Genomic DNA, 27716 nt, shown 5'->3' on the forward strand with positions numbered 1-27716 from the left:
ATGAGTGTTTCCATGTCTGCAGAATTCGTGTGTCACAAGCCTAAGCCACAAGTCGACAGTGTTAGGAGCCAGGGCATTTGCAAGGTGATTGGATCACACGGGCAGAGCCCCTTGTGGATGGTATAGGGTCCATTTAAGAGAGGTCAGAGAAGTCTGGTGTTAGTGACTCATGCCTTTAATCCTAGCACTCAGAAGGCAGAGGCTGGGCAAATCTCTGAGCTCAAGACCAGCCTGGTCAGCAGATCGAGTTCCAGGCCTAACAAAGCTACAAGGTAATATCACAGGAAAAAAAAATACCTCAGAAAGGGATGGAGCGTGAGGGAGGACCACGCTAATATCCCACCTCAGAAAGATGGAGCATGAGGGAGGATGGAGCGTGAGAGAGGACCAAGGGCGCTGGACTGTTTCACCCTTTCTTCCATGTGAGCGTACAACTGAAAGATGCCTTGAACCAGGACCTGGGCCTTCTCTGGGACTTCCAGACCCTAGGATTAAGAGATATCAGTTCCTGTTGTTTATAAGCCGACCAGCCTGTGACATTTTGTTACAGCAGCCCAGGTGACTTAAGACAGGTCTCAAAGGTGTTCACCCGTGTGTGTCGTGTCGCTGTCAGGGCTCAGCAGGTGTAGAGTCAACACAGAACAAATCCCAAATGAGAAATTACTTGTCAGCCTCTCCTGAGCTCTAGACACACCCACCCTCCCATTCCCCACCCCTTCTCAGCTGATCTAGGACGTCTCTCGGTCCTTCAGTCCCTTGGTGTCGTTCTGATCATTGTCTTTTCCTTTACCTGTCATCTGCAGCTTATCAATAAGTCCTGTTGGTTCTTAGATAAGGAGACTGCTGGCCTGCCTGCCTGATGGAACAGGAACCAGATGCCCTCCCTTCTCTTGGCCTCTTGTCTGCGATAACAAACAGCCTTGTTCTCTCGTGTGCCTACCTGAGGCTGAGTAGTGAAAGCTGGCGAGACCCCGAAGTGAGACTGTCTCAAACAAACAAAAATAATCAAGACTATAATTCTTAGTGCCTACCTGCTAATACATCATGCACCTTATTCCATTTACTAGCTTTAGTTAGGCTATTGTAAAAAAAAAATTCATTCATAAAAATGTTAAAAATTAGCACTCTCTAGGTATGCATTTCTGTGTGCATAAATTTATATATTTTTATATATATTTTTATATATACCTAATAATAGGTATGCAGTTTCCAGAAGTGGAGGACTCAACAGAGGAAGGTTTGAATGGTCACCTTCTGGAACAGCTCAGTACATACACACATACACACACACACACACACACACACCCATACATCCACCTGGCCATAAGAGTAAGGGATGCCCCCCTGTGCCCTGGTTGTCCTCCGTGACACAGATACATGCATGGGCACGCACACACGGTTAGCACATGTGTGTATCTAGTTGTTTGAATTTCATTGTTTCGGTTTGCATTTCTAGCACAAATCGTTCCCTAAAGCCAGCATTTTCTTCTTTGCCTTTGAAATTTTCTCTTTGCAAATATCTGTTATTCTTGACATGGCTTTCTCCGCTCGACTCCCTTCTCTAGACTTTCCTCTCACCATGACGACGTTAACCTTGTTTCTATTCGATATGCAAAGAGAATCCCTGTCAGTTCAAGGAGAGCTTTTTAAAAAGAGTCCATAAAACGGACTTGTGTGCTTAACTTAGGTTTTATTAGCGCAGCCAGATGTTTTTTTTCTGATTTGAACTTTATACAGGGAGCGGGCATGTGGGCAAAAGAGGGCTAGGACTTGGGGGTGGGTGATCCCAGCTCAGTCTGCCTCTGAGTTCTGGTTGGAGCACCTGGGACACATTCTGCACCACACAGGGCTTGGGTTTCTCTCCTGGATATCAGGAATCCCATTGGCTCGTTTGGCGAAGTTTCGGGAACATGTGAGGTATGATAGTCTCTAAGTGCTTACTCCCCTCTCTTGTCCCTCAAGGATTTCCTATCCTGTGTATATGTATCCACGTACGGATTTCGTTTCTCAAAGAAGTGTGCATGTTAGACTCGGCTAGGAACATGGATCACTCATTATCACTCACTCGTTAATATTTTCTCAACGGGAAATAATGAAAAAGCACAAATAAGAGTAGGAAATGTCTTCCTTTTCTAAAATCTTTATTTTTATTAGGCTTTTCCGTTTGTGTAGGTGTGTGTGTACATGTTGGTATGTGCACAGGAGTGGAGATGCCCATAGAGGCTCAGAATATCAGAGCCCCTGGAGCTGGAGTTGCAGATGGTCGTGAGCTGTCTGACATGGGTGCCGGGCACTGTACTTGGGTCCTCTGAGCTCTTAGCTGCTGAGCATCTCAGCAGCCCCAAAACTTTCTTAGTTTTTAGTGTTTTAACTTTTTTGCACTGCCCTGAGCCTCCTATCTACTAAGCGGGCTGCTGTGGAAGACACTGTCTATCCCTGTTAGCTATTCACCTGAACTTAGAGAAGGGTGTTTTTATATATATGTTCTATGTAAGTGTTTGTATGTGTATTCTATATGTGTTTTGCCTACATGTATTAGTGTACCACATCCATGTATTACACACAGAGACCAGTAGAGGGTGTCGGGTCCCCTAGAGGTGGAGTTACTGGCTGTTGTGAACTGCCATGTGGGTGTTGGTTGAACCTAAGTCCTACAGAAGAACAGTCAGTGCTCTTAACCTCTGCCACTCCCCATACCCTCAAAACGGTTTTAATTGTCAGATTCAGGCATAGATTCTGCGGATTATACAAAAGAAGTTAGCAGAGACCGGAATGACGGTCCTCTTCCAGAGGACCTGGGTTCTGTATCCAGCAGACACACGATGGCTCACATCCATCTGTAACTTCAGTTCTAGGGCATCCGACGCCCCCTGCTGACTTTTAGGAGCACTGCGTTGTATGTGGTGCACAGACATCCGTGCAGGCAGCATGCCCACACACAGAAGATGATAAAATAGAAACATTTTAAAGGAAATAGAGGGAAAACCAACGCTCACAACCTGAGATTCTCGAACGTGTCTTCATTTCAGTAGCTCGGCGTGGTCTCAGATCTTTGCACTCCCACTGAAGCCTCCTTTTGCTCTTCCTCTCCTTAGGTGTGGCTGGACCTCCTGAAGCCCATTGCGAAACAGATCCGAAGTAAGTATATCCTTCATGCTCACCGCTGTGGCAGACGTAAGGCCAGGTGACTCCCACGGGGGTGTCTGCCTGTGACATGAAACACTAGAGATGCAGATTTGTCTTTCTCTGTGACAGCCTGTTGTCACCCGCTAACCCACACGTGCTAAAGTGTGGGGCGTCTGCCGTTTTCATACATCGTACCGCTAACCCACACGTGCTAAAGTGTGGGGCGTCTGCCGTTTTCATACATCGTACCGCTAACCCACATGTGCTAAAGTATGGGGCGTCTGCCGTTTTCATAGATCGTACTCTGTAATAAACTTGATTCGTGACTAATGCTTGCTATGAAGCCTCGGAATAATTGAGCTTGTCTGCTCTATGCTGGTTTCTGTTACTGTCGTGTTCCCCGGGGAAGGGTGGAGCCGTGTATTCATAAAATAGATTTGAGGGTTTCTAATCTCCCTTTGCAAAGCCTATGAAATCAGATGCTGGTTTTGGCTGAGGAGAAAGTGCTTAATTGTGTGGGGGGGGTATGTGTGTGAGGGGGTGTGTAGTGTGTGTGTGTAAGTGTGTGGTGTGTATGTATAGAGTGTGTGTGTATAAGTGTGTGGTGTGTGTGGAAGTGTGGGGTTGGTATGTGTGTGAGGGTGTGTGTGGTGTGTGTAAGTGGGGGGGGTAGTATATGTGTGAGGATGTGTATGGAGTGTGTGTGATATGTGTGCTGTGTATGGAGTGTGTGTGTTGTGTGTGAGTAGAGTGGTGTGTGAGTGGTTTGTGTGTGTGGTGTGTGAGAATGTGTGTTAATGGTATGTGTGTGTGTGTATAGAATGTGTGGACTCTGTGAAGTGTGTGTGGTTTGTGTGTGTGGTGTGTGAGAATGTGTGTTAATGGTATGTGTGTGTGTATATAGAATGTGTGGACTCTGAAGTGTGTGTGGTTTGTGTGTGTAGTGTGTGTTGGGGGTGGTATGCGTGTGAGGGTGTGTGTATAGAGGGTGTGTGTATGTGTGGTATGTGAGTGTGTGTGTGTGATGTGTAAGGGTGTGTGTTAGTGGGGCATGTGCGTGTGTGTGTCTGATTGTCAAGCAGAGCTCCATGTGAGTGCAGCATGCATGTTTGAAGAGATCAGTAGAGCCCTGAAAACACTGGGAAAGAGGAAGCTTGTTTTCCCCTCTCTATCTCCGGCTATCGTTCTCACTGCTTGGAGATAAGCTGTGATCTTAAAGTCAGCCCAAAGGGCCCAGATCAAGTCGGTGAGACCGGAGCTGAAGGCTTTGGCTGCACCTGAAGCTCACCCCACACCCTAACTCGCTTTCTCTGATTAGGGAAACCCCTCTGGGCCACTCCTGGCATTGCTGTGGAGGTAAAGACTGCAGCGGTGGGGCGGGGGGGGGGGGGTGCTCCTGCAGTTGGAATTGATGCTCTTCTCCAGGTATTTAAAGTAAGCAGTGACTCACACTAAGTAACGAGAGGCTGTGTTCCCTCATGTTTCTGTGATATAGCTAATGGAGCTGGGGGACACACTACCCAGAGCAGCCCCCACGACTGGCAGGCTCTAGAGTGTCCCCTATCTTTGTAGTGATGCGTGAGGCGCCCCCTTGTGGTGGCACAGCATCCGCAGTCGTGAGGTCATAACTGGATCCTGGCTCTGTGTGACAAAACCATCACTTGGTTTTGACATAAAGATTTTCCCAGCTTTGGGCTCCTTTGGACCTGAATGGCCCCGTGGGTGTGGAAATGGCAATGGCCTCTGTCTGACCTGTCCGACCGTGGTTGTTTTGTGCTCAGTCAGTGACTGACCGACATGAAAGGGTAGACGTCCTCCCTCCCTCTCCCTGTCCCCAGGCTGGCCGGAGACTTGCAGCTTGTGCTGCCATTCCCCTCATTTTTAGAGTTAAGTGAGGAATATTTCAAGATCCTTAGCGTCGGTTTTTCTGTTTTGACTTAAATAAAAAGTGTGTACAGAGTGTGTTTCCTCTGTGCACTCCTTACATGCATGTGTGCAGAGTGTGTTTCCTCTTTCTGTGCACTCCTTGCATGCATGTGTGCAGAGAGTGTTTCCTCTGTCTGTGCACTCCTTGCGTGCAACGCCCAATGCTTTAATCCCGAAATTCTCTGTCATTTTCTCCCTGCAATCCCCAGCTACTTCTTGATTTTGTCCCAACTCCTTAGAAATAGGCACGAGACAGTAAAGCCCTTGACCGGCTGACGTAGACAGAGCCCACCCTTTTTTATTTCCTCCTCGGGGCTCAGGAGCTAGCTGCACGCTGGATAAAGCGGTTGCAGCCAGGCTTTGTAGACAGCTGCATACCCTCAACTGTGTCCTGCATTTTCATTGTCTCCCCTTCAGACAGTTTGAGGCTGGTCTGCGAAGTGTGGTGGCATTTGCCTTTAATCCCAGCCCTCGGGACTCAGAGCAGGCAGCTCTCCGTGAGTGTGAAGCTGGCTGGAACCACATACTAAGATCCTGTTTAAAACAAGCAACAAACCAAGAGTATCCGGTGAAATACAGCTGGCTGATTTAAAAACCCAAGTGTAACTCAGCTCCAGAGGGATCAGTGGAACCATCAACCGTGTGTAGAGTTCTCGTCAGCATCCTGTCTTAGAAAGCTGAATTCCTGTTACCTGAAGATGTGTGTTAGCAGCTATGGCTAGACTCTGGGAACCTGGGAGGGGCAATGATGAGCTTCAGAAAGTCTCGTTCTTTGGTGATTTGGGAAATGGTCATCACTACACACCTTAATGATGTTTTTTTTTTCTTTTCAGGGCCAAAGCATGTTGTTCTTAAGTTTGTGGTGAAATTCTTCCCACCTGACCACGCACAACTCCAAGAGGAACTCACAAGGTTAGTAGCTGTCAACTGGACATTTTTCACTGTAGTGTAAAGAGGAAAAGCAAACTAGTTTCTATTGGCCAAATATTTTCCATAATGTTTATTTGACCGTGTCTCTTCAGCGCTTAGATGTTTAACGCTCCTCTCTTCCATCTCTGCCTACAAGATGAAGGAGAAGGACATGCTCTTCCTGCAACCTGGTTTCTTTGTGACTGACCATGAAGGAAAGTGATCTTAGCCCCAGTCAGCGTCAATCCCCCGCCCAATCTGTTATAACCCGAGTCAGTTTTAGGGCTCTCTTTTGTGAAGCCATTTTGTTAAGAGTGCCTGAGAGGATCTGAATTCAGTTCCCAGCACACAAAATTGGGCAGCTCACAACCATCTGTAACTCCAGTTCCAGGAGATCTGATACCCTCTTCTGGCTTCTCTGGATAGCTTCACACACACACACACACGTATGCAAACACGCCACGTGCATGCGCACACACACACACACACACACACACACACACACGGTATGGGGGATTTTAAAATAAAGACTGCATCTTCCTTGCTGCCCTAGGTAGGTGAATTTGACAGTGTCCACGGCAGGAACAAACACCGTACGTCCAAACACTTGCAGAAGGCCACAGAGGCCGGGGTGTGGGGAATACACATCAAGATGAGAAAGCATCCCAGTGATAGGTAATGTTGAAAACTGGCAGCCCTGGGGATGCTAGAGTGTGGGGCTGGAAGTCTCGTGGGATCCAGGTGAGCAAGCAGTTACTGTGTCTACCCATGAGAAGCGCTCTTAGCCACCGAGCCGTCTCTCCAGCCCCACCCCACTCCCAGCTTTTCTCTTGGCAGAGCTCAGACTTGTCCCTTGTGCCGATGCGCAGAGCCACTTTGCCTTTCCCTTTTCCTCTGTCTGTCTTCATCCAGCAGAATAGATTCTACCAGAATCCTGCCGTAGACTGTCTGCAGAGGTTCCCGCTAACCGCCAGGAAAGCTGAATTAATCTTACTTAGTACGAATAGGAACACTATTAAGACTTTCCAAGTGATACGAACCACAGCATCAGTGTGTTGCCAACAGGGTATGAGGCAGGGGGATTGTGTGTGTGATGTGGGCATGCCATCTCCAGAAGCAAAGGCTTTGGCCATTCCTGTCTCACTGTCCCAGACACAGCCCATCCGTGGGAAGCATTTTCTGTTGTCATCGTTTAGCTGTGTTCAGTGCCTACTGAGAAAGAGTGAGCCTGGCTCCCTGGGCCTGCCTGGATTGCTTCCATTTATAGCCCCGGAGGTGTTGCTAAGTTCAGAAAGCAAGAACAGCCAGTGCCTTCCACTTTCAGCCCATGCGGTTAGCAGAGGCCATGGAGTCAGGCCCAGGAAGCTGTTTCTCATGTTACCCCGGCCTGAGAACAGAGACTGAGCGTAGCTGAAGGTGACAAGCTCCTGCAGCCTTCGGAAAACATGTACCCACCACACACGTGTAGACACGTCCAAGGCCCTCTGTTGTCACGCTGGCCTCTTGGGGTTGTCACCAATACCCACAAAGCCTGCTAGACTCTGGCCAGAAATAGTCCCAAAATACTTCTGTGTAGACACAGAACCTTGTGTCTGCATTGATAAATTATTCAAAGTGTAATGCTTTTAAAACATAAAACCCTCTTGGTGGTCTGAAAATGAACTACAGGATGGGTCTGTGAAGTATAGGGTTCAGTGAGCCGTCACCACCGCCCGATCCGGAAAGATGAGAAGATGAGGCCGACCCTTCCTCCAGGAGCCCTGTGCTCACAAGCGGGTTGTTCCCCACTTTTCTTCCCTGTGGCTTTCGAGGCAGGACAGCAGGTAGTGGGGGCACACACTGGACAGGGCACACGTGCAGGAAGGAAGTTTGGGAAGCCCCTCTGTCGGCTGCTGGTGATTTTGTTTTCTGCCTATGCGATGGTCACCCTTTTTGTATTTTTTTTATTTTATCCTTTGCATTTTTAGTTGTTAACCATGAAATGCCCTAAACAATTTAAAGAAGATTGGTTGTTACTTTTTTAAGTTAATATTTGTTGAATTGTTACAACTACTTTCTCCCCATGGGTTATCCTATCTGATAAATTTGTTCTTTGGCAGATTCATACTTGTATATAATACACATTGTGACTTCTTCTCCCTCCCCGCTTATGTCCCTCCTACTCCTGTCAGTCTAGCACCCCAAGTCCCTGTTCCGAAATATTTGTGTCATTTGGGGGCATTCCTGTCTGTTGGTTGTGTGTGTGTGTGTGTGTGTGTGTGTGAATGTGTGTGTATGAGTGACAGAGACCCCCCTCCCCCACCACGACACACACCGAGTCTAACCAGGGTTGTCCATGTGACTATGGGTTTGGGACACTCCATCTGCATGGCGAACCTGGTGAGCTCCCCACTGTACCCCATTTAGTTCTTATGGAAGTCTATGTGGCTGATATTGTTAAGGGCTTTTTCTTTTTTTAGAATTAATTAGCGGGTGGTTCAGCAGCCGAGCACTGGCCTGTGTTTCAGGCGCCTCTCTGCGGCTCTGATACAGAACCAAGGAACCTCAGAGGAAAGCCTCTGTGGTTCCAGACAGTCAGAGGCGAGGATGGCCGAGCAGAGGTTACAGGTGGCGGGTGGTGGTTAAACAGCAAGCTGAGAGCTCACATCTTGAAGCACAAGCAGGAGGCCAAAATGCTAAACTTGAAATATCAAATCCCACCCCCAGTGACACACTTCCTCCAAAGGCCACACCTCCTAAACCTCCCCAGCGTCACCATGAACTGGTGACCGAGATTCAGACATCTGGGCCTGTGGGGGATGTTGTTGTCCAGACCACCACACCTCACGTGTGTGAGACCTGAGGTTCCACTGCAACACCCTAAAATGTAACAAAGCAGTCTTTTGTTTTACAAAGTAGGTGTACACTATAGAAAGTTACAACTATTAATAACACTAAAACCCTAGAAATACCTCTTCCCTCTTGTGTAGCATGTTCGCATGGACTGTGGAATATGATATATTAAATTCTTTGTTCTTTCACCAACCCCCAGTCACTGTGGACTCATGAATTTTCATTAATTCATAATTTACTAATTCATAAACTCAGTATGTTTTAGTCTATATTAATCATTCTTGTTCTGGTCAGATTGTCACAGATCTGGCTTTGGGGTACCTTCGATCCACCATACTTAGGAGGGCGTGCCTCCGTGGAAAACCAGCCATTCTGAGCTCACGCTCCCTTCACTGCCCCTCAGTGTCTCTAAGCTGTTTCTTTACCTGGTTTTGCGTACCTTTCTCTAATTTCTTACTGTGTGTTCAGATTGCCAGGAGGAAGCTGCCTCTGGACGCCAGCCCTCCCGTTGGCTTTGCCCTCCCGTTGGCTTTGCCCTCCCGTTGGCTTTGCCCTCCCGTTGTCTTCGCCCGTGTAACCCGCGTCTCTGTTGACTTTCACAGGTACCTGTTCGCTCTGCAGGTGAAGCAGGACTTGGCTCAGGGCAGGCTGACGTGTAACGACACCAGCGCTGCCCTCCTGATCTCACACATCGTACAGTGTAAGTTCTTTGGAATCCCTTTGAGAACCCTCTTGGACCGACGGTGGTCTGATGGAGGAGGAGTCCAAGGCACACAGAAGCACAGTCAAGAATATCTGTGTTGTCTTTGTGTTACCGTGGATGCCTTCAGTAGAGCAGAGACACTAAGTGCACTCAACGATTTTGTTTATTTATTTATTTGTTTATTTTGGTTTTTTGAGGCAAGATTTCTCAGTATAATAGCCCTGGCTGTCCTGGAACTCACTCTGTAGACCTCTGTACAGAGGCTAATTTCGAACTCATGGAGATCCGCCTGCCTCTGCTTCCTGAGTGCTGAGCTTAAACGCGTGCACTTCAACTGCCCGGCTTGATTGTTTTAAGGACAGATATACAGGGTTATCTCAGTTGTCTTAAAGGACAAGGGTGGATGGACAGTGGACAAGTGCACCAAATCCACTCTGTCCTGTCCTTGTATCTAGTGTTCCAATATTTGTCATTAGTGTTAGGACACAAGACTGCTGCGGACTTCACTTCCGTCCCAAGTAATTCACAGAGGGGAATGCTCCGGAAGTGAGTTTATTTCACACCCATGCAGCGATTGCATTTGAGGAGGACCACAAACAGGTGACCTGGAAGAGACCAGGGTGCGTGTTCACCCTGACGCCAACGCAAAAGCTGAATGAGCCCTTAACCGACCTCATTTCTATCCTCAGGATGGAAAAGAGTTTGCTGAGAGCTGAGAAGCCCAAACTTAGTCCCCTACAAAGTTTAGACTTTGTCTTCACTGCACAGCCTCATTTCAGAGCAGCCTGGATACAGAAATATATCCCCAAACCAATACATTTGTGCCTTCAGCGTCCTTTGCGGACACACGTGAGACGGTGGAAATCTGGTTGCCTTGTGCACACTGTGATATATGTTGTAGAGAACATATGTGTACTGAATGAGCTTCACTTGGGCATGAGTTCTGCGTGGATGAGTCAAGAGTGTGTATTAGACAGCACTTTCTTAACAGAGCCACACAGAAACACCAAAGTCAGTTCATGCCAACGTGTTGAGATTTTTCAGAAATCTGACCCCAGATTTCCCTTCAGAACAACATGCACTGATTGCTAATTCATCGTTCACAGAGACTATATAACTCATGATTAATTTTTCTGAAGATTGGATTTTTTACTCTATATGTATTTATGTATATGTAGCATATGTAGGTGCCCTTTGAGGCCAAAGAGCAGAAAGTCTGCTATAGTTACAGGTGCTTGTGAGCCTTCCGATGTGGGATCTGAACTCGGATCCTCTGAAAGAGCAGCAGGTGCTCTGAACCACTGAGCCATCCCCCTCATTTATTTTAGGAGTGTTTGCCTCCATGTGTGTATGTGGACCATATGTGTGCCAGGTACACACAGAGGTACCAAGACTGCAGAGGGTTCCCTGGAGTTACGGGTGGTTGGGAGCTGGGGTTCTGGGAAAAGCAGTAAGTGCTCTTAACCACTGAGCCATCTGTCCAGCCCCTGGATCTTTCTTGAATATTGGGAATCAGCTGTGCTTTCTAACCAGACAGAAGAAGCCATAGCAAGAGATCAAAGCTCCCGTGCAGGGCACTGATAACCGTGTCTGCAGGCCAGGGCGCCCTTCAGTTCTGGGCACCGTTTTCTGTGATGGAATGGAGATTTAATCCAGAAGAGGTAGTTAGGGAACAAGGTCACCTGTTGTGGCAGAGGCAGCTGGTAAGTGTTGCTGGGTGAGTTGGCACGGCTCAGCGCAGGACAAGTAATCTCAGTAGAACCATGTGACCAGCGTGCAGGCTGTGCATGGTGACAGTGGGTGCATGGGCTGGATGTGGCAGGCTGCTTCACGTTGGAACAAAAGGTAGCTGTCATAGTGATCACACTCTGCTCCATTAGTTCAGGGCCCTCCACAGTCTAGTAGTCTGTTACACCAGTAATAGGGTGCACAGGAGGGGCGTGCCTCCCAGAGTCCGACAGGCATTTGCTCGCTGGTGTTTGAGCGCAATTGTCCTTTAAGGCCCAGGGCCAGGCGTGTCTATGGTACAGCGATTTCCAGACAATGTTGAGGTTGCCCAAGAAAACCCATTGTGTTGCCTGTGGGTGAAAAGTCTGCACAGTTGCACTCCGACCTGTTACTTCTGACAGTGTAAGAAATTTGGTAAACTCTTAAGGTAAAACAACAATGACAACAAAAACCATAATGTTTACTTTTCCTCCCAGTGACATCTCTTCTGTGACAGTGGGTTTGGGCTGTCACATGTAAGAGTTTCAACAATTTGTTTTGTAAGTCCTGAAGCTCCTAGGTCTGTTTACACTGAATCACTCAACAATCGTCCACATGTATAGGATGAATAGGGAGAAAGAAAGAACTCCCAGTTTCCCATAGCACAGCTGGGTAGATGTGTTGACAGCGGAATCCTTCAGAGTCACTATGAGATAGGATTTTCTCGGAAAAGAATGATGAATGTCTAAGCTGATGGCTCAACAGTGACCCCGAGGATCCCACCTCTCATTGTGCGTTTGTTTTGTGAGGCCACTCGGTGCCCTGCTGGTGTGTGCAGTTACTGTGTGTGAGGCCATACGGTGCCCTGTTGGTGTGTGCACTTACCGTGTGTGAGGCCACCATGTGTGAGGCCACACGGTGCCCTGCTGGTGTGTGCAGTTACCGTGTGTGAGGCCACACGGTGCCCTGCTGGTGTGTGCAGTTACCGTGTGTGAGGCCACACGGTGCCCTGCTGGTGTGTGCAGTTACTGTAAACACGGTGCCCTGCTGGTGTGTGCAGTTACCATAAACACGGTGCCCTGTTGGTGTGTGCAGTTACCGTAAACACGGTGCCCTGTTGGTGTGTGCAGTCACCGTGTGTCAGGATAGCATTAGAACAAAGAAGAAACCAGCATATGAGATGGAAAATCGTGAAGTTTTCCTCAGAACTCCCAGCATCAAGGAGGAGCAGCAGTCACCGTCTGTGTTGCTCTACCTGTGAGATGAGCTCCATCCCTGCTCTGGGGTTGCTCTCCTCACGGTCCCCACCAGCTGTGCTCATCCAGGGTCACCTTTGGGTTTGCCAGTCCGGGACTGTAACACATTCTGAACGGTTTGTCCTGTGTGGCCCATTTTCTTTTCTGTTTCTTTGTAGCCGAGATTGGGGATTTTGATGAAGCCTTGGACAGAGAACACTTAGCAAAAAATAAGTATGTGCCTCAGCAGGATGCGCTGGAAGACAAAATCGTGGAGTTCCACCACAGCCACATGTGAGTTGCGTGCTTGGGTTCCTGTTGCCCTCCAGTTCTTGCTTTCTGCCTCCTGGCACATGGGTGTGCATGTGTGCACATACACACACACAGGTGTACACACACACATGCATGCACACACGTGCTGAGAGACATATACCAAAGGCTGAAGGAAGGAGCATAGAGTTTCACTGGGGTATTATGGTCCATTCTGGGCACTCAAAAACTACAGAGTTGAGTGTTTGAGACCCTCGCTCTGAGACAGAATGACTCTTGAACGTAGGGGAGTGTGTCAGACTTGAGGAGCTCGGATAATCATCTCAATGGAGCACAGGGACCTGTGTGTCAAGCCAGGCATCGTGTTAAATGTGGGGAAGCTGCAGAACATTCCTCACACGCCCGTTTTTTGGTCTGGTCAGGAGAACGTTTTCAAAGGACACTGAACACCTTTCCCCCTGTGGCTCCGAGGCCTTTGCACCCAGAGAGTTAGGAGGGGCCTTGCGTTCTGCTCCAAGTTCAACTTGATTAACACAGTAGCGGTTCACTTTTGCGTGACCTAGAGGAAACTGAGATCCTAAAAAGCTGCCTGGCGTAAAGATGGACTGTGGGTTTCGTGTTACCCTGGCAATGGGGCTTTTGTCCTCACCGTGAGGCTTTGGGGTTAGCGGGTGGAAGCTGGGTGCCATCCGATCGGGCAGCCCTGCGGCTCGCCATGAAGTGCCTTTTATTTCTTAGGAGGAGCGCTTAATCTGAAATTAATAGAGACGGGGAATTCAAATCCCCCAGCCTTTCTCTTCCTTCCTTGCTTTGTCAGTGGACAAACCCCGGCAGAGTCAGATTTCCAGCTCCTGGAGGTGGCCCGGCGGCTGGAGATGTACGGAATCCGGTTGCACCCTGCCAAGGACAGGGAAGGCACCAAGATCAACCTGGCTGTCGCCAACACAGGAATTCTAGTGTTTCAGGTGTGGAGAACACAGCGCCTTTCCCTTGTGGATGGAGGGAGGGAGGGGAGTGGGCTCTTCCGCCAGGTTCATGCAGGTGGCCAGGCTCAGGCCTCTGGTAGTTACTTCCAAGTGAACAAGAAAGCCTTCGGCTTCTAGACTGTGTGTGCGTTTGTCTGCTTGTTTCTGCATTCCTCCTTGTCCCGCTTGGAGACTCCACGCTAGAGATTTGTTTGGGTTTAATAGATCTTTCAGAACATAGACCCTAATGACTCCCAGTAGGCCTGTGCTGAGAACACAGTGTACAGGAACGATCGCCTCCCATACTCAGAGGTGACATCTTCACACTTAGTTAAAAATTGATCCTTTTTTTCCCCTTTCACATTAATTTATGTTCAATCAGCTTATTCGGGACTTTAATTTGCCCAGTTTTAAAAGCTGATGTGCTTTTGGGAAAGAACAGCACCACGATAATTTTTCAGAGAGACAGACTCTGCCCCTGCATTCTTAGCCTGTCCTGTCCTTGAAGGCGTTGTGACCCTTTGCTCGTCGATGTGCGTGGTCTTCATCCCCTGCCCGCACTATGGGATGGCTTTCTCTGAGCAACACTTTTCTCTGCCTGCCTACCTGCCTTCAGGTATGATTTGCATGCCTGCCCATAGTTAGCGCGCAGCTTCACGAATGCATTTATCTAGATTTAGAATCTTATAAAAACACAATGATGACCACCCTTGTATTGGTAACCCCTTTTCTGTTATGCAAAACCACCCGAACTACCTAGCAGAAAAGAACAAAGTTTACAGCGTGGAGAACTAAAATTCCACACAGCACACCACCATCCCGACCCCCCTCTCTCTCACGGGCTAAAGCACACACCACAGCCCCAACTCGTTTCTCTATATCCTGTTACCTCTTAATGTCGCCTGGTGACTAAACCCCCAGCATGTGAACCTTTAGACTGTATCCAAACCACAACCTACCCCCCTCAATCCTTCCACAGTGCTTTTCTTTAAGCAGAGAGGAGAGGAGCAGTGAGATCAGTCCATAGGTAAAGGCACCTGCTCTCCAGCCTAAGGCCCAGAGTTCAGTCCCTGGGACGCAGTAGTATTGTCTGCTGGCCTCCACATCTGTGTGTCCTCCCACACATGAGTAAATAAATGTAATTTTAAAATTAAAAATAAGCATAAGTAGGTAGTCTATTTGTGAGTGGTTGTTTAGACAGTGATATACCTGTTTTTATGAAGTTGCTCAGAGTCTGCCCAGGTTTAAAGTTGTAAGGGTGCACGCAGCATAAATGCCTTTGTGAGCTCGGACAGCTCTGCTTATTTCCTGAGCTACAGAAGGAGCTGGAGAGGGAAAACATGGAGACCTGAGGTCGCAAGCGTGTACTTAAAAGGCTGAGCCTGGTGTCATGCAGCTGAAATCCTAGCCCTGGGGAGGAGATAGGAGGGGGGTTGCTAGAGCCATCCCAGTCCATGAGCTTACAGGGTCAATAGAACCCTGTCTCTGTGACCTTTGGCCTGCACATGCAAGCGCGCGCACACGCTCTCTCCCTCCCTTCCTCATTCTCCCTCTCTCTCACATACACTCACACATATTCTCATAAATTCACAAATACACATTCACACGGACTCACACACAAACTTACACACACGAGTTGTAGCAGCCCCCTGCTCGTGAATAGAATCTGTTCACGGCACACCCTAAATATCACCCAGCCACACCCTTAACAGTTGGAGCTTGGGTGTCGTAGGAAGGATGTTTTGATGAAAAGTAGTATGATATCTGAGGAAGTAGTTTTCACCTGCACAGATCATCCACGAATACCTGATTTTAAAGAGCAATAAGACAAACTTTTAACAAGTGCACATCATTAACCCCAGCACTCAGGAGGCAGAGGCAGGTGGATCTCTGTGAGTTTGAGGCCAGCCTGGTCTAAAAGCGAGTTCTAGGACAGCCAGGGCTACATAGAGAAACCCTGTCATGAAAAATAAAATTTTTTTAAAAAAGGAAAAAGAAAGAAAGATAAAAGAACAGTAAAACCTAGTGTTCTGTCATGACCGTTAAATTTCAAAAACAAGCTTTTAAGCATTTCCAGAGGTCATGGAGAGAGGAAAGAAGTACCGTGATTTAATTCCTGTGCTTTGGGTGTGTTTAATATGATCTAAATATTGAACATTGCTAGGCAGTTAAGTTGTGTGCAGAAGAGCCTCTTGTGGCATGGATCCCTGGCCTGCGGCTGCTGCTCTGTTCCCACCACTTCTGATGGCTGGGCATGGCGTTCTTAGGGCTCCTTTTACATTCACAGAGACATTTTTTCAGTTTCGCTTTTTCTGTGAAATGAAGATAATAAATCTGTCTTGCCGAGTTTTGTGTGTGGTCTGATGAGATACAGTCTAAAATGCCCTTAATACAATACCTGGTCCTCCACCTCCACAAGAGACGGTTGTTATGGGTATGGTGGTTGTCATGGTTTCGTTTTTATTTATCTTCTTTTCATTACCTTGACCAGTGCCTTCCCCGCATGAAGGCAGACATGGTTTGATTGCCAAACTCTATAATTAGTGAGCAATAACAGTGTAAGAGAGTATGGCAGTCAGTAGACACTGAGCCTGGGAATCATCCATCAAAAGCTTTTTCTGAGCCATTGACCTGGCCCCCGGCCCTCTCTCTGTCTGGGGTTCCCATGGGCCTCGTGTGTAAGGCCAGGCTCACAGGTTGCTCTTCCTTCTTAGGGTTTCACGAAAATCAATGCTTTTAACTGGGCCAAGGTGCGAAAACTGAGCTTCAAGAGGAAGCGCTTTCTTATCAAGCTCCGACCGGATGTGAACGTAAGTCACTCGGGAACATAAAGGGGGGACCAGCCGAGCTGTGAATGAGGCAGGCTTTCCTGGCGGCTGGCCTGTAAGGATGGGCTGGGGAGAACTGTGTATCCGAGAGCTTTAGTCTGCGAGGAGGGATAAAAGGATGCATACTTAAGGAGAAGACCCTTCACCTTCCTGACAAACAACTTGAGCCAGGCTGTGGCTGCACATCCACCTGCGGCCCCGCCCTGGGACCCCAGTCAGCGGTCTGCCACGTCCTGGCTATCCTCCCCTGCTCAGAAGCAGTCCTGACTTGCTCGTTCCTGTTGTTGCCTTGCACTTTGGGGAAGCAAGTTCTTGTGGACTGAATTATCTCTTTCAGTTCCCTCAGAATCCCCAAAACTGCCACCTACCCTGGAGTGGGTTCCAGAAAGAGAAGAGTGTCTTCTTCATCTGCCAAAAGCCACACAGGAGATGCATACATAATACATTCCTGATGTATGACCCCATCCAAAACTGATCCTTTATCCCATGAGGCAGGGCTGACCGGGGCAGTCTAGGTTCAGAATTCAGATACACTGTGTGGAGTGGATTCATAGGCCTGACTGGGAAGCAAACCCCCCAATAAGTGATTCTCTGTGGGAAAATGCAGTTACAGTTCCAGAAACCCATTTATGTGGGAACGGCCACAGCATACACTGAAGTTGGGTTTGTGCAAACTCTGAGAACCCCCAAAATAGCCAGAGCTGCTGGGAATGCTGAGGACTCTGGGAGCTTTTGTTTATGTAACATGGCCATTGAAGTTGGAAACATTGAGCGTAGGAGTAGAAAATTGCCATATTCCTTCCAGAATCAAAAGACAGAAGTTCGTCACCTGAGAGTCATTAATACTTTTGTACTGGACAAGTAGGGACTTCATTTCCTCTGTGGTTCTTGGGATCACCTGGAGGCCTGTGGCATCCACCATTTTATAAAATGAGGAAAAAGGTCAACCTGGATAGGAGCCATGAGGAAGAAAACAGAAAAAAGAGACACAGGTCAGATATTTTAAGGAAGGGATGTGTGTTTATACTTGAACTATTTTTAAGGAGGCAGCAAAAGCCAAGAAAATGCAGTTTATGGAGTCCACTACTGTTCCCATTAGTTCCTAAGAGTCTGCAGAGAAGGTGGCAGGAAAAGGACCTGCCTCGTCATTGCAAGCGAGCATATTTTCCTCAATCTTTGGATTAATGATCTTGTCATTAAATACACAGTTCTTATTTTATTGGACAAATTAATTTCTGTTTCTTTTTTTCCACATTTTAGCAGAATGCTTATGAGTGGTACAGGGAAAATAAAAGCTATATTTCTTTTCAGAGCTCATACCAAGACACCCTGGAATTCCTGATGGCCGGCCGAGACTTCTGCAAGGCCTTCTGGAAAATCTGTGTGGAGCATCACGCCTTTTTTAGACTCTTTGAAGAACCCAAGCCAAAACCAAAGCCAGTTCTCTTCAGCCGAGGGTCGTCGTTCCGGTTCAGGTGAGGGTGCCGCTTCACGAGCCCGTGTAATCGCCATGTGGATGTTTATCCTGAGACTCCACCCATCATGGCTATTGCGGTTCAGAGCAGATGAATAAGGCAAACCACGGTTGGGTCTATGGCCAATGGAGGCACTGGCTTGCTTATGCCAGCCTGCTCTGTGTCGCCTTTCGAGGTTCTGTTTTAGCTTTTGGGAATGACTTAGCCATCTCCCGTTCACAGTCAAATCCAAGCATAAGTCTCGAGATGAACTTTTTATATCATTTAAGAATCTCACACATGAATACAACGTGTTTTGTTCGAACCCATGCCCACTCTTTCCCCTATAGTTCCCAGCTTCTCATTTCTCTCTTAAGCCCACTGTGTCCACTTAGTGCTGCCCCTATGTGGTTGGGTGTAGGACCGTCCACTGGAGCAAGGACAACTTGTAAGAGGCTGTACCCGAGGAAAACTGACTCTTCCTCTGCCCATTGCCTGTAGCTCCTTGTGTGAGTGTTGTTTTTAACAGTTCTGGGGGCTTCAATCCGGGGGTCTTGTGCATTCCAGGAAAGCGTTTACCACTGAGTCAACCCCTAGCCCCTCTCCTGCAGAAAGCGGTTTATTTATGTAGGCAAGAGTGTCATTTCTCAGGCATTGTGTCATAGACGGGCAAAGACTTGGCCATCTTAGGATCACGTTTTTGTTTATTTTTCAAACAATACTGACACTGTGCTGTGAGGAACACTGGTCTAAGTACAGTGTTCCTTTTCTCCACCCTCACAGATGCAGACTCCCGGGACGGCAGCCTCACAACCAACCGTGGTTACGTGGGTTTATTTAGTTGGATGTTTTGTCTTATTATCTATAAGGAAAATAGCAAGAGGTCAAATGGACAGAAACCCAAAGGTTCTTAGAATTGCTCTTATTCTTACCTGCCTGAGAAGATGTGGTTTTGGTTTTCTCTTGTCAAGGCAGGGTTTCTCTGTGTGGCTCTGGCTGTCCTGGGACTCTGTAGACCAGGCTGGCCTTGAACTCACAGCCATCTGCCTAAGTGCAAATGCCTCCATGTCATCTCCCTTTTCTTTCCCGGTCTTTGTTTCAGTGGTCGGACTCAGAAGCAAGTTCTTGACTATGTTAAAGAAGGAGGCCACAAGAAGGTGCAGTTTGAAAGGTGAGGAGCCCTTTCCAGCCAGTGCCATTCTCTCTGAGGAGCTAATGCTCCTTCATCCAGTCTGGGGTGAGTCAGTCAACCACACAGTCAACCTCGGCAAGTCGAGGGTTGGACCACGTTTTAGGACCCTGCGTGCTCCCTCAAGGTAGGGTGAGGAGAGAATACAGTAGCAGGTGATGGGGGAGAGCTGATAGAGAGCCGAGTGGGCCCAGTGTAGAGATGACAGTGTCTTCCAGGCCTGTCCTGGTCAAGAGGACACACTTGAGGATGCAGCTTGCGGTTTCTGTTAACTTTAGTCAGGTAAGGTCGGGAGAGAACCCGCAGGATTTGTGGCTATCACTGTTTGCAGCAGACGCTCGTGGCTTCAGGTGTTCACCAGGCTCTGCTCAGGGCTCCTGGCTTCATGCTGGCCCTGCATGGTCAGTGGTCATTTATTCTCTGATTAAACATGGAGACCCTGAGATTAACACACAGAGCGAGTAGCACAGGTCTCCTGAGCTCCAGAGCCTAGAGCCTGTCCGCACTTCTCGGCCTCCCAAGGGGGAGACTAAGGTGAAGGGCGAGGAGTGACATCATGGCCTCCGCCCTCTCCGCTGCCTGTGAGTGCCGTTCTTAATCTCCTTCTGTTTCCCGTGTTAGTGCATTGGATATTCACCCTAGCATATAGACAGGACGTAGCGGATACTCGAGTTCTTACAACTTCGCATTGACAAGAGCTGGAGGAATCTGAACTTTGAGCTCCACCCTAAAACTCCTGCGTGGAAAATTCCACACTTGATCCCAGTCAAAAATACACAAAATTATAAATATTATATGAAATAACTAACAGCTCAAGCTATGTGTATAAAGTGCATAAGAAACAAATTAATTTCACGTTCAGACTAGGATGCTGTTTCTATGCCATCTCATTGTATAAGTGTAAATATTCCAAAATCCAAATACTTCTGCTCCTAAACTGCAGAGGACAGGATGCTAACATGTGTTAGTATTTGATATATTTAGTTCTTTTTGTTTATTGCTACTACAGCTAACAGAAGTAGATAAAACTACCTTGGGTCGCAACCTTTTTTAATTCCTACCTCTCTTTTCAAAAAGAAACCTCTAGATTTATGTTCCTTCTGGGTTTCAATACTTATTAATTTAAAAAAATGGAGGATTGCCTGGGTGTGTGGCACCTCATTTATATACATGCTGTTATTTTATATAAACGCATGCATACAATACATGCAACACTAATTTGCTTTGTTAACTTGTTGTCTTTGAGCTCTAGAGAATTAGGGTGCTTACATCTTATTGATCTCACTCCCTATTAACAGATGTTCAAGTCATTTTGATGCTTTTGTCTAATTTTGCTAAAAATAAGCCATGAATCCCTCATGGTGTTTCAGGATGTCAGGAAACTTTTGCCTCTGTGTATCCAAGCCACTAGCTCACCAGAAACAGCCTTGTTGATGTATCCAAGGATAATACTCCTGTCATTTTCCTAGATATTAGCAGTTGCCATGCTGATGACCGTGCAGGAGGTAGCTCTGACGGTCCACAGACGCCCTGGGGCCTTCCCCTGTGAAGAAGAGACTAGTGTACACTGGGGTGTATTTAAACCATCCCATGAGTTGTTCAGTGGATACAGAGGGACAAGATCGAGGGCTGTGCCGGGGGCCCTCTAGGCCCTCCCTTGAGTCTCCATTTCCCTACAGGCCTTTGTCTCCTGGGTTTACGTTTTCTAAGAATAAGAATTGTTATGTGGTCCTTACCCCTGTCATAGATCTGATCTAGAAAATAGTGAACCAAAGGCACAAGGATGCTCATGTTGTTAGCTTGCAGTTCCGTCCCAGATGCCTGGTGGCTCCTCCTATCCCTTGACTTTCCCCATGGCTAACAGACAGAGCTCAGGCATCCATGGTCCTTCAGCAGCTAGGACAGGATGCTCAGGAGGAGTGACGTATAATCCCCAGTGACACAGGTGTTCTGAGGTAGTGTGCGTATGTCACACACACAAAGGTAGCTTTGGGTACCTTCCTGATCGAAAAGGGACTTAATGTGTCAAACAGAAGGTGTTTGCTTCATTTGATCAGAGCTGTCCTAACTTTAGCTACCTTGTATGATTTCCCTCAGAAAACACAGCAAGATCCATTCCACCAGGAGCCTTTCTTCGCAGCCCACAGCATCGAACTCAGAAGTGCCAAAACAGGTCAGTGGGTAGTCGTGGACAACCGGAGCTCTTTTCCTCAATTCTTTGAGCTTTGGGCTTGCAGATAGTATTTTCTGGTCCTGTCTCCTTTCTTTGCTCTGGGATTTGGCTCAGCTGGTCCTGAGACGGCTTTGGGCTCTGAACCAAGCCTGGCTGTGCGCAGCAAGCCTGCCATGCAGCTTCTCAGTTGCTGGTTTATCTTCTGAGCGTGAGGCTTGAAACACACATGGCAGGCAGTTCATGAGACCAAGCCTACCTACCAGCTAAATGTTTTGTGACTGATAGGGACCTGTAGAGATAATGCTGGGTATAGTTCCTGCTGAGAAGACTCTGCCGACAGAATCCCAAGGACTTGTGTTAGTGATCAGGCAACAGCAGGAAATATTGTCACCTTTACTCTGTGGCAAGTGCTCGCTGACCCCAGCACTGGCGTCTCCGTACACTGTTTTCAGGATTTTCTCTCAGAGACTAGCAGTTTGTTTGAGAAAGAACTTGAGAAGGTGTTCTCATTGTGTGACTCTGACATCAAACTTTCACCTGTCATATTACCCTTTCTCTCAAGTGCAGTTGCCTGTGACTTTCCTAGGGTCTTCGTCACGGCTTTCTCTGCTGTCCCCATTGGCCCTTCTAGGAAGGCTTTCATAGGCCGAAAGAGCCGTCCGCTACATAGACCCCTGGAATCCCCACTTGAGATCAGGGTCCTGGAAAGCAGTGTATAGCTCGTGTGCTGGGGACCCAGCCTGGTGCGCATCTCCACCTCGAAGGTCATGAGTTTCACTTTCTGCCTGAGCACACAGTTCCTGCTCTGAGGAGGCCACACTGGCCTCTCCGTGCCTTTCCTTCCAGCTTCTGGAATTCGAAGGAGAGACTTTTAAATTAAACCACACTTCCTCACTCTTTGTCCACTCCCGTGCAACCATCTCCCTTCGTCCTTCCCCTGTTCTCTCTGTCCTCCACTCTGGTGTAACCATCTCCCTCTGCCCTTCCCCTGTTCTCTCTGCCCAGTCTCCACAGAACGCCAGCCTTACATTTGGAGAAGGGTCTGAGTCTCCCGGCGGCCAGAGCTGCCAGCAAGCCAAGGAAGCGAAAGTCTCTACCTTGGAGTCGGGACCACACCAAAGCCCCGCTCCTCCGTCCAAGAGCTCTCCCGGGAGCAGAGCTGCAGACGGACCCACCGTGGTGCCGCCCGAAGAAGAGGAAGAGGAGGAGGGTGGCAAGGAGGGCGCCCAGCCAAGTCAACGTCAGCCCCCACAGCCAAGCACAGGTCCAGCATCCCGGGCTGCCGGAGGCAGCAGTGCTTCCATTCCCTTCATTGACTGTAGTGATGTAGATAGTGAATACGACCTTCTCAGAGAACCAGGGTCCCAGTCACGCTCCCAAACAAATGACAACAATGAGGGTGATTTGACCAGTGGTGTTTACCTGCTGTCCAGGGACGAGAGGCGAGCAGAGGCTAGGCACAGGACTTCCCCTCCCTCCACGAAGTCTTCCCGGCTTCCTTCTAGAGAGTTCCTTGATGACGACTCAGCCGATATTACCTTTGATCTGAGTGGGAGCCCTGGGCTCCCGAGACATAGTTCCCTGATAGATGAAATGTTCAGGGCCTCCGCTGGCCACAGCCCCCTGGCCACCCCACTGTCCCCCTGCAGCAGAAGTTCAAGCCCAGATATGAGCTGGGACAGAACTGGGTCCCAAGGCTATGTTTCTGAAAACGGACATGACCTTAGGGGAAAGAGTATGGGAGAAGATACCACCCCAAAGCAGGGTCCTCCCTATGAAGACTGTTCCCCCGCCCTGCAAAGGCCCTACCTGCGGAATCTTCCCAGTAGGTATAACAAGTCAGAGACAGATCCTCTCATCCTTAGCCAGGCAGCCCCCACCCCAGAGGCCATGGAGAGGCTTGGTGACCAGGAAGAGGAAGAAGGGTTGGCCAACGTAGCTGCTCCCCAGGGTAGGATGCTAGCCAATGGTACCTCTGGGACAGGCCCCACCGCAGAGGTTTCCCTCACACAGGCTGTGTGCGCCGGCAGTGTGGTGGGTCAGCTGGCGCCTCTGCAAGTGACCGAGTGTTCCACTGGCAGTGGGACTGAATCCAGTGATTCGGACTCTGCCATGGTGAGCCCTTCAAGGAAGTCCTTGGCGTTTGACTGCCCAACCAGTCCAAGCTCTGCATCCAAGAGGAAGAGTCAGAAGGGCTTGCGTGGCTTGCGGCTGAGTGAGGAGGAGGGGGAGGACGAGTGAGGAAGATTGGGAGGCAGGCGGCTAGCTGTTGATTCAATAGTCATAGAATCCGGGTTGCCGCACAGAGGGTCCGTCTCAGTGACTTGTTCGTTTCTGGTGAACATTTGTTAGACAAAGTTTGGGATAGGCACACATCTATGGGTTATGCCTGACTCCCCCTACTTTTAAGGAGCACAAACGTCACACATGTGACTTGCTTTCTAGAAAGCATGGTGCAAGGTGTCCAGGAAGACTAACAGCGAGTTGCTGAAGGTTTGCGTTGCTGGCCCGAAGGGAGTAGGAATTAGCTTATGATGGGTCAGATAGTGTGAACAGTGTATTGTGTTGACTTGGTCGTTTTCTCTGTGTGTTCAGTTGTGTGTACAGGTTCCCCTCCTGTTGGCTGCGAGTTTTGAGATGTCACTGAGGTCACAGAAAAGTGTTGACCTTCACATGTCTTTGCCCTCTGTAAAAGGGGGGCCATCTTCTGGGACCTTGTAAGGAGGCACGGACAAATCTGCGGCCAACTAGAAGTTGGTTGGTAGCTGAGATTGTGTTGGTAAAATCATCCTGGAGAGAAAGGGGAAATCTTAATGGGAAGACCGTGGGGTCCTTTTGGTCTCCTGTGAAATGCTGTGGATGTTGTCAGATCCCCAGACACGGCCATTTATTTACCTGGGTTTGCTCTGTTGTTTGGGGTTTACATTACTGGGTCAAATCATTAGGCTTCTTTTTAGAAAATGGCTCTCTGACTCTCAGAACCTCTTGGTGAACCAGAAATACTCCTGAGTGGTAAGGCAGAGAAAAGTCAGTACCTCGCCATGGGCACTGTTGTCTCCGGCAGGTTAGTCAGCCGCGTGCCTGCCCGCCTGTTTGTCATACAGTGCCCAGCCTCATCACTGCCCTTGGCTTTTGTGCTCCGATGAACAGCCACCCCACTGGGAACGCTGACACCTGGATATTTCTATGACTTCTTCAAAACCGTGCAGGCCCCTGCCTGGCACCGTCCTTTCTGCGCTGTAGATCGAGGGGCTGGGGCTTCAGTTCTCTCGTTGGTTTTCCTTGACTGTCCTGTGGCATCCCCTGAGCCATTCTCAGATAAGTAGTGCCTGATTCTCACCCAAGAGACTGGATCAGCTGGCCAGGGTTCCAGCTTGGACTTCCCAGATGGCTCTGTGGGGACAGCCAGGGTCCGTTCTCTGTCAGACCTGACAACCCTGGAGACTCTCCTAGGGTGGAGTTAGCAGGGTCACTGCTGTCTTAAAATGCCTCCGTTTGTATTTTTCAGTCTTTGATATTTTTTTAATCATAGAAAAACATTTTTAGATCTGAAGTAATGACAAACTTTTGAGAAGAGTTGTAACATCCTCTGTGAGCCGCCAGGCTACTGGCGTTAGGAGACCCCCCCCCCCCCCCCCCGTGGCTGCATCGCAGAGGGAAAGCTGAGCTTGTTCAGGAAGTGAAGTCAAGCTTGGCCTGTGAATCTCAGAATCTTGTCAGCAGGAATACTGAGAAGCCAAGTTTTAAATATTCAGAAGACTTCTTTTTTATGCAAGCATTTTTGCTTTTTCCTTGATCAGCTGATCCAGTTAACTGGAGAGGGGTCAGCAGTTGTTCGCGGAGGCACTCTCCCCCAACCTTACCGTAGATAACCTGTATGTTCAGAAGGCTTGCAGAGCCAGGTGGAGGCTTCGGCATTCACCTAGGCAAACCTTCGCTGTAGGTGAGCAAGCTCATTCCCGGGGGTTAGGCGACTTTGCAAGGCGCCAAGTGTTGTGCCTCAGAACTGCGACCATCCCCTTAGTCACCTGGCGTTGCTCTTCTCTCTCGTGATTTCCTAATGCCCTCAGACTTTCCCGACTCCACATTTTAATTTTGGAGACGCTTGTCTGTATTTCTCATTAAAATTAGATGTGAAAATCCTGAATGACAAGGATAGTTATATGCGGATGGCCGCTCTTCCTACTATAGCGTGCTGTCAGATTTAACTTGTTTTTGTATATTCTGTCTGGTCTTAAGAAAAGCTATCAATTTGCCGTAGGAAAACTTACGTCCGTTAGGAGTTGAGCCGAGTCAGTCATTTGATTGGTTTAACTGTGACAGTGATTTCTCTAGAGGGCTTGTCCTTACTCTCTATAGACAGAAGTCTGTACTGAAACAGAAATGCGTGCTGTCGTGTGATCTTGTCGTGTGAACATAGCAGAAATCGTACCTATGACCCTGGAGAGCCAAGCATGTTCTTGCAGTTTTTTTGCTTTGCCTTTTCCTACAGAAGTGGCTTTATCTCCGTGTTTTCAAGTGGCTGACCCATCCTTGTGTGCCCAGGTGACTGGCGTCACCTTTCGCTTGTGTACGGCAGAGTTTTCTCTTCAGTGGTTTCGTACCAGCAGAGCAATTTCAGTTCTGTTTCTTGGCTAGAATTTGTGAAGGTGACAGTCCCAGCAAGTTATTAGTGCCTAAAAGAACTGGGGACAGGTTTGTTCCAAGGCCACGTACCCTGTCATGCTGAGAATGGAGCTTATCCTTTGCTCATAAAGACTCCAGAGCACGAGTCAGGGAATGCATGCCTGCGGTGCACTGAGTGTAGCGGGGTTGCAGGTCACGCACCCTCCCCACTGTCCCTGTGCGAAGCACAGCAAAGTCAGCACCCCTTCCCAGCCACTGTAGATTGGGCTCCGAGGCTTTCCCAAACCCACAAAGTCTCAACCTGAGACTTAAAAAGGACCTACCTTTGTGTCAAGTGAACTAAGGTAAGGGAATCCAATAATAGGATTGGCTGTGAAAAATACATAGCATGGACTAGAATGGAGGATCATTCGGATTTCCAGGGGGCTTCCTATGCTAGGGCCCCTTTAGATTTGTATTCTGTAGGATTTTATTGTGAAATATGTATCGACGCGTTTGTGGTTTCCCGAGTTGATCCTCCTTAAGAGCAAACTGGAAAGGCAAGATATTCCTTCAGCATGAGGAGATGCATTTAATGAGATCCAGAGCCCGAACTGTCCCAGCCCCCTCGAATGGTCATCTGGGTGCCATCGGTGGGGTTTTATTAGACGAGGAAGTCTGTGGAGCGGATTCTTCTCCATGTGCACTTCACATCCAGGAGTTCCTCACACAGTGCTGCTCAGCCTGCGCTTCAGATGTGAATAATAACCACTCTCTGCTCGAGAACATTGCTGACGGTTTAAACCGTGTCACACTTTAAAAAAAAAAAAAAGCCAGGCCTGAATAACAAGAATGCGGAGTCAGCTGGTCCCCTGGAGTTGGAGGGGTCGCATTAGCCTTGGAGTCATCCTGACTGGTGTCGTCAGCCCTTTTCTGAAGAAGGGATAAAATCCAGACAGGAAACGTTCTTAGCATTGGTAAAATGATATCAAATGTGCCGAGAGGTCTGTTTTGTCATTGTGTCTGGACTCGCTGACCATGTACTTATGCTCGGCTTTACCACTTAAAATGGGCATCCAAGGGCGGCCGTAACTCTCAGTGCAGAGCCTCTGAGTTCAGGTAGAATGAACCAGGAATGAACCAGGCAGGTGCAGTTTGCTTTCTGTGTTCTTGTCTTGATGGCTTGGCTTTGCCTGGGTCCTGTACTTTGGTTAGCCAGAATTTCCAGTCCTCGCTGTGACATTCCCAAAGGAACTTGTTTCCTGATCTCCTCTCTCTCTCTCTCTCTCTCTCTCTCTCTCTCTCTCTCTCTCCCTCTCTCCCTCTCCCTCTCCCTCTCCCTCCCTCCCCTTCCTTCCTCCCTCTTCCTCCCTCCCTCTCTCTCTTTCCCTTTCCCTCCTCTCCCTCTCTCCCCCCTCTCTCTCCCTCCCCCGTCCCTCTCCCTCACCCCCTCTCTCCCTCTCTCATTGTTCCTCTGTATCCCTCAGGGCTGGCCTTCACCCCATGGCCTGGCTCCAGTCTGTCTGTTGTTGCTGCACATTCTGAAAATGAAATGCAGGAGTTTTAATAAACGTCCTGATAATTGAGCCAGTCCCTTTGATCTTTGAAGAACAGACTATGGCTTCACGTTGGCCAAACCCAGACGAACACACAGAGGGAAAGGCATGATCAGTGGGGCGCTGGCTTCTCAGAGCAGTGACTGGCACTGCTCTTGTTAGTTTAATCCGCCCCTTTCCGTGGGATCAGCTGAAACGTCAGACAGGGAAATGAGTTCGCTGGAGACGAAATACCAGG

The 27716-nt window shown here is 48.5% G+C and overlaps 1 protein-coding gene across 2 annotated transcripts in view; it reads left to right on the forward strand.

Annotated features, from left to right (window-relative positions):
* Positions 1-27716, forward strand: part of Farp1 (FERM, ARH/RhoGEF and pleckstrin domain protein 1) — a 222899-nt gene that overhangs the window by 161478 nt on the left and 33705 nt on the right. For both annotated transcript variants that reach the window (XM_041670244.1, XM_041670237.1), the window contains exons 4-13: positions 3096-3138; positions 5886-5964; positions 9396-9493; positions 12618-12732; positions 13526-13673; positions 16388-16483; positions 17813-17976; positions 19058-19126; positions 21242-21317; positions 22323-22581. In XM_041670244.1, coding sequence (XP_041526178.1) covers positions 3096-3138; positions 5886-5964; positions 9396-9493; positions 12618-12732; positions 13526-13673; positions 16388-16483; positions 17813-17976; positions 19058-19126; positions 21242-21317; positions 22323-22581 — 1147 coding nt within the window. The remainder of the gene's footprint in view (positions 1-3095; positions 3139-5885; positions 5965-9395; positions 9494-12617; positions 12733-13525; positions 13674-16387; positions 16484-17812; positions 17977-19057; positions 19127-21241; positions 21318-22322; positions 22582-27716) is intronic.

Source organism: Microtus oregoni, unplaced genomic scaffold, assembly GCF_018167655.1.
Source record: "Microtus oregoni isolate MIOR12 unplaced genomic scaffold, Mior012 000001F_ref0000356, whole genome shotgun sequence".
Classification (NCBI taxonomy): domain Eukaryota; kingdom Metazoa; phylum Chordata; class Mammalia; order Rodentia; family Cricetidae; genus Microtus; species Microtus oregoni.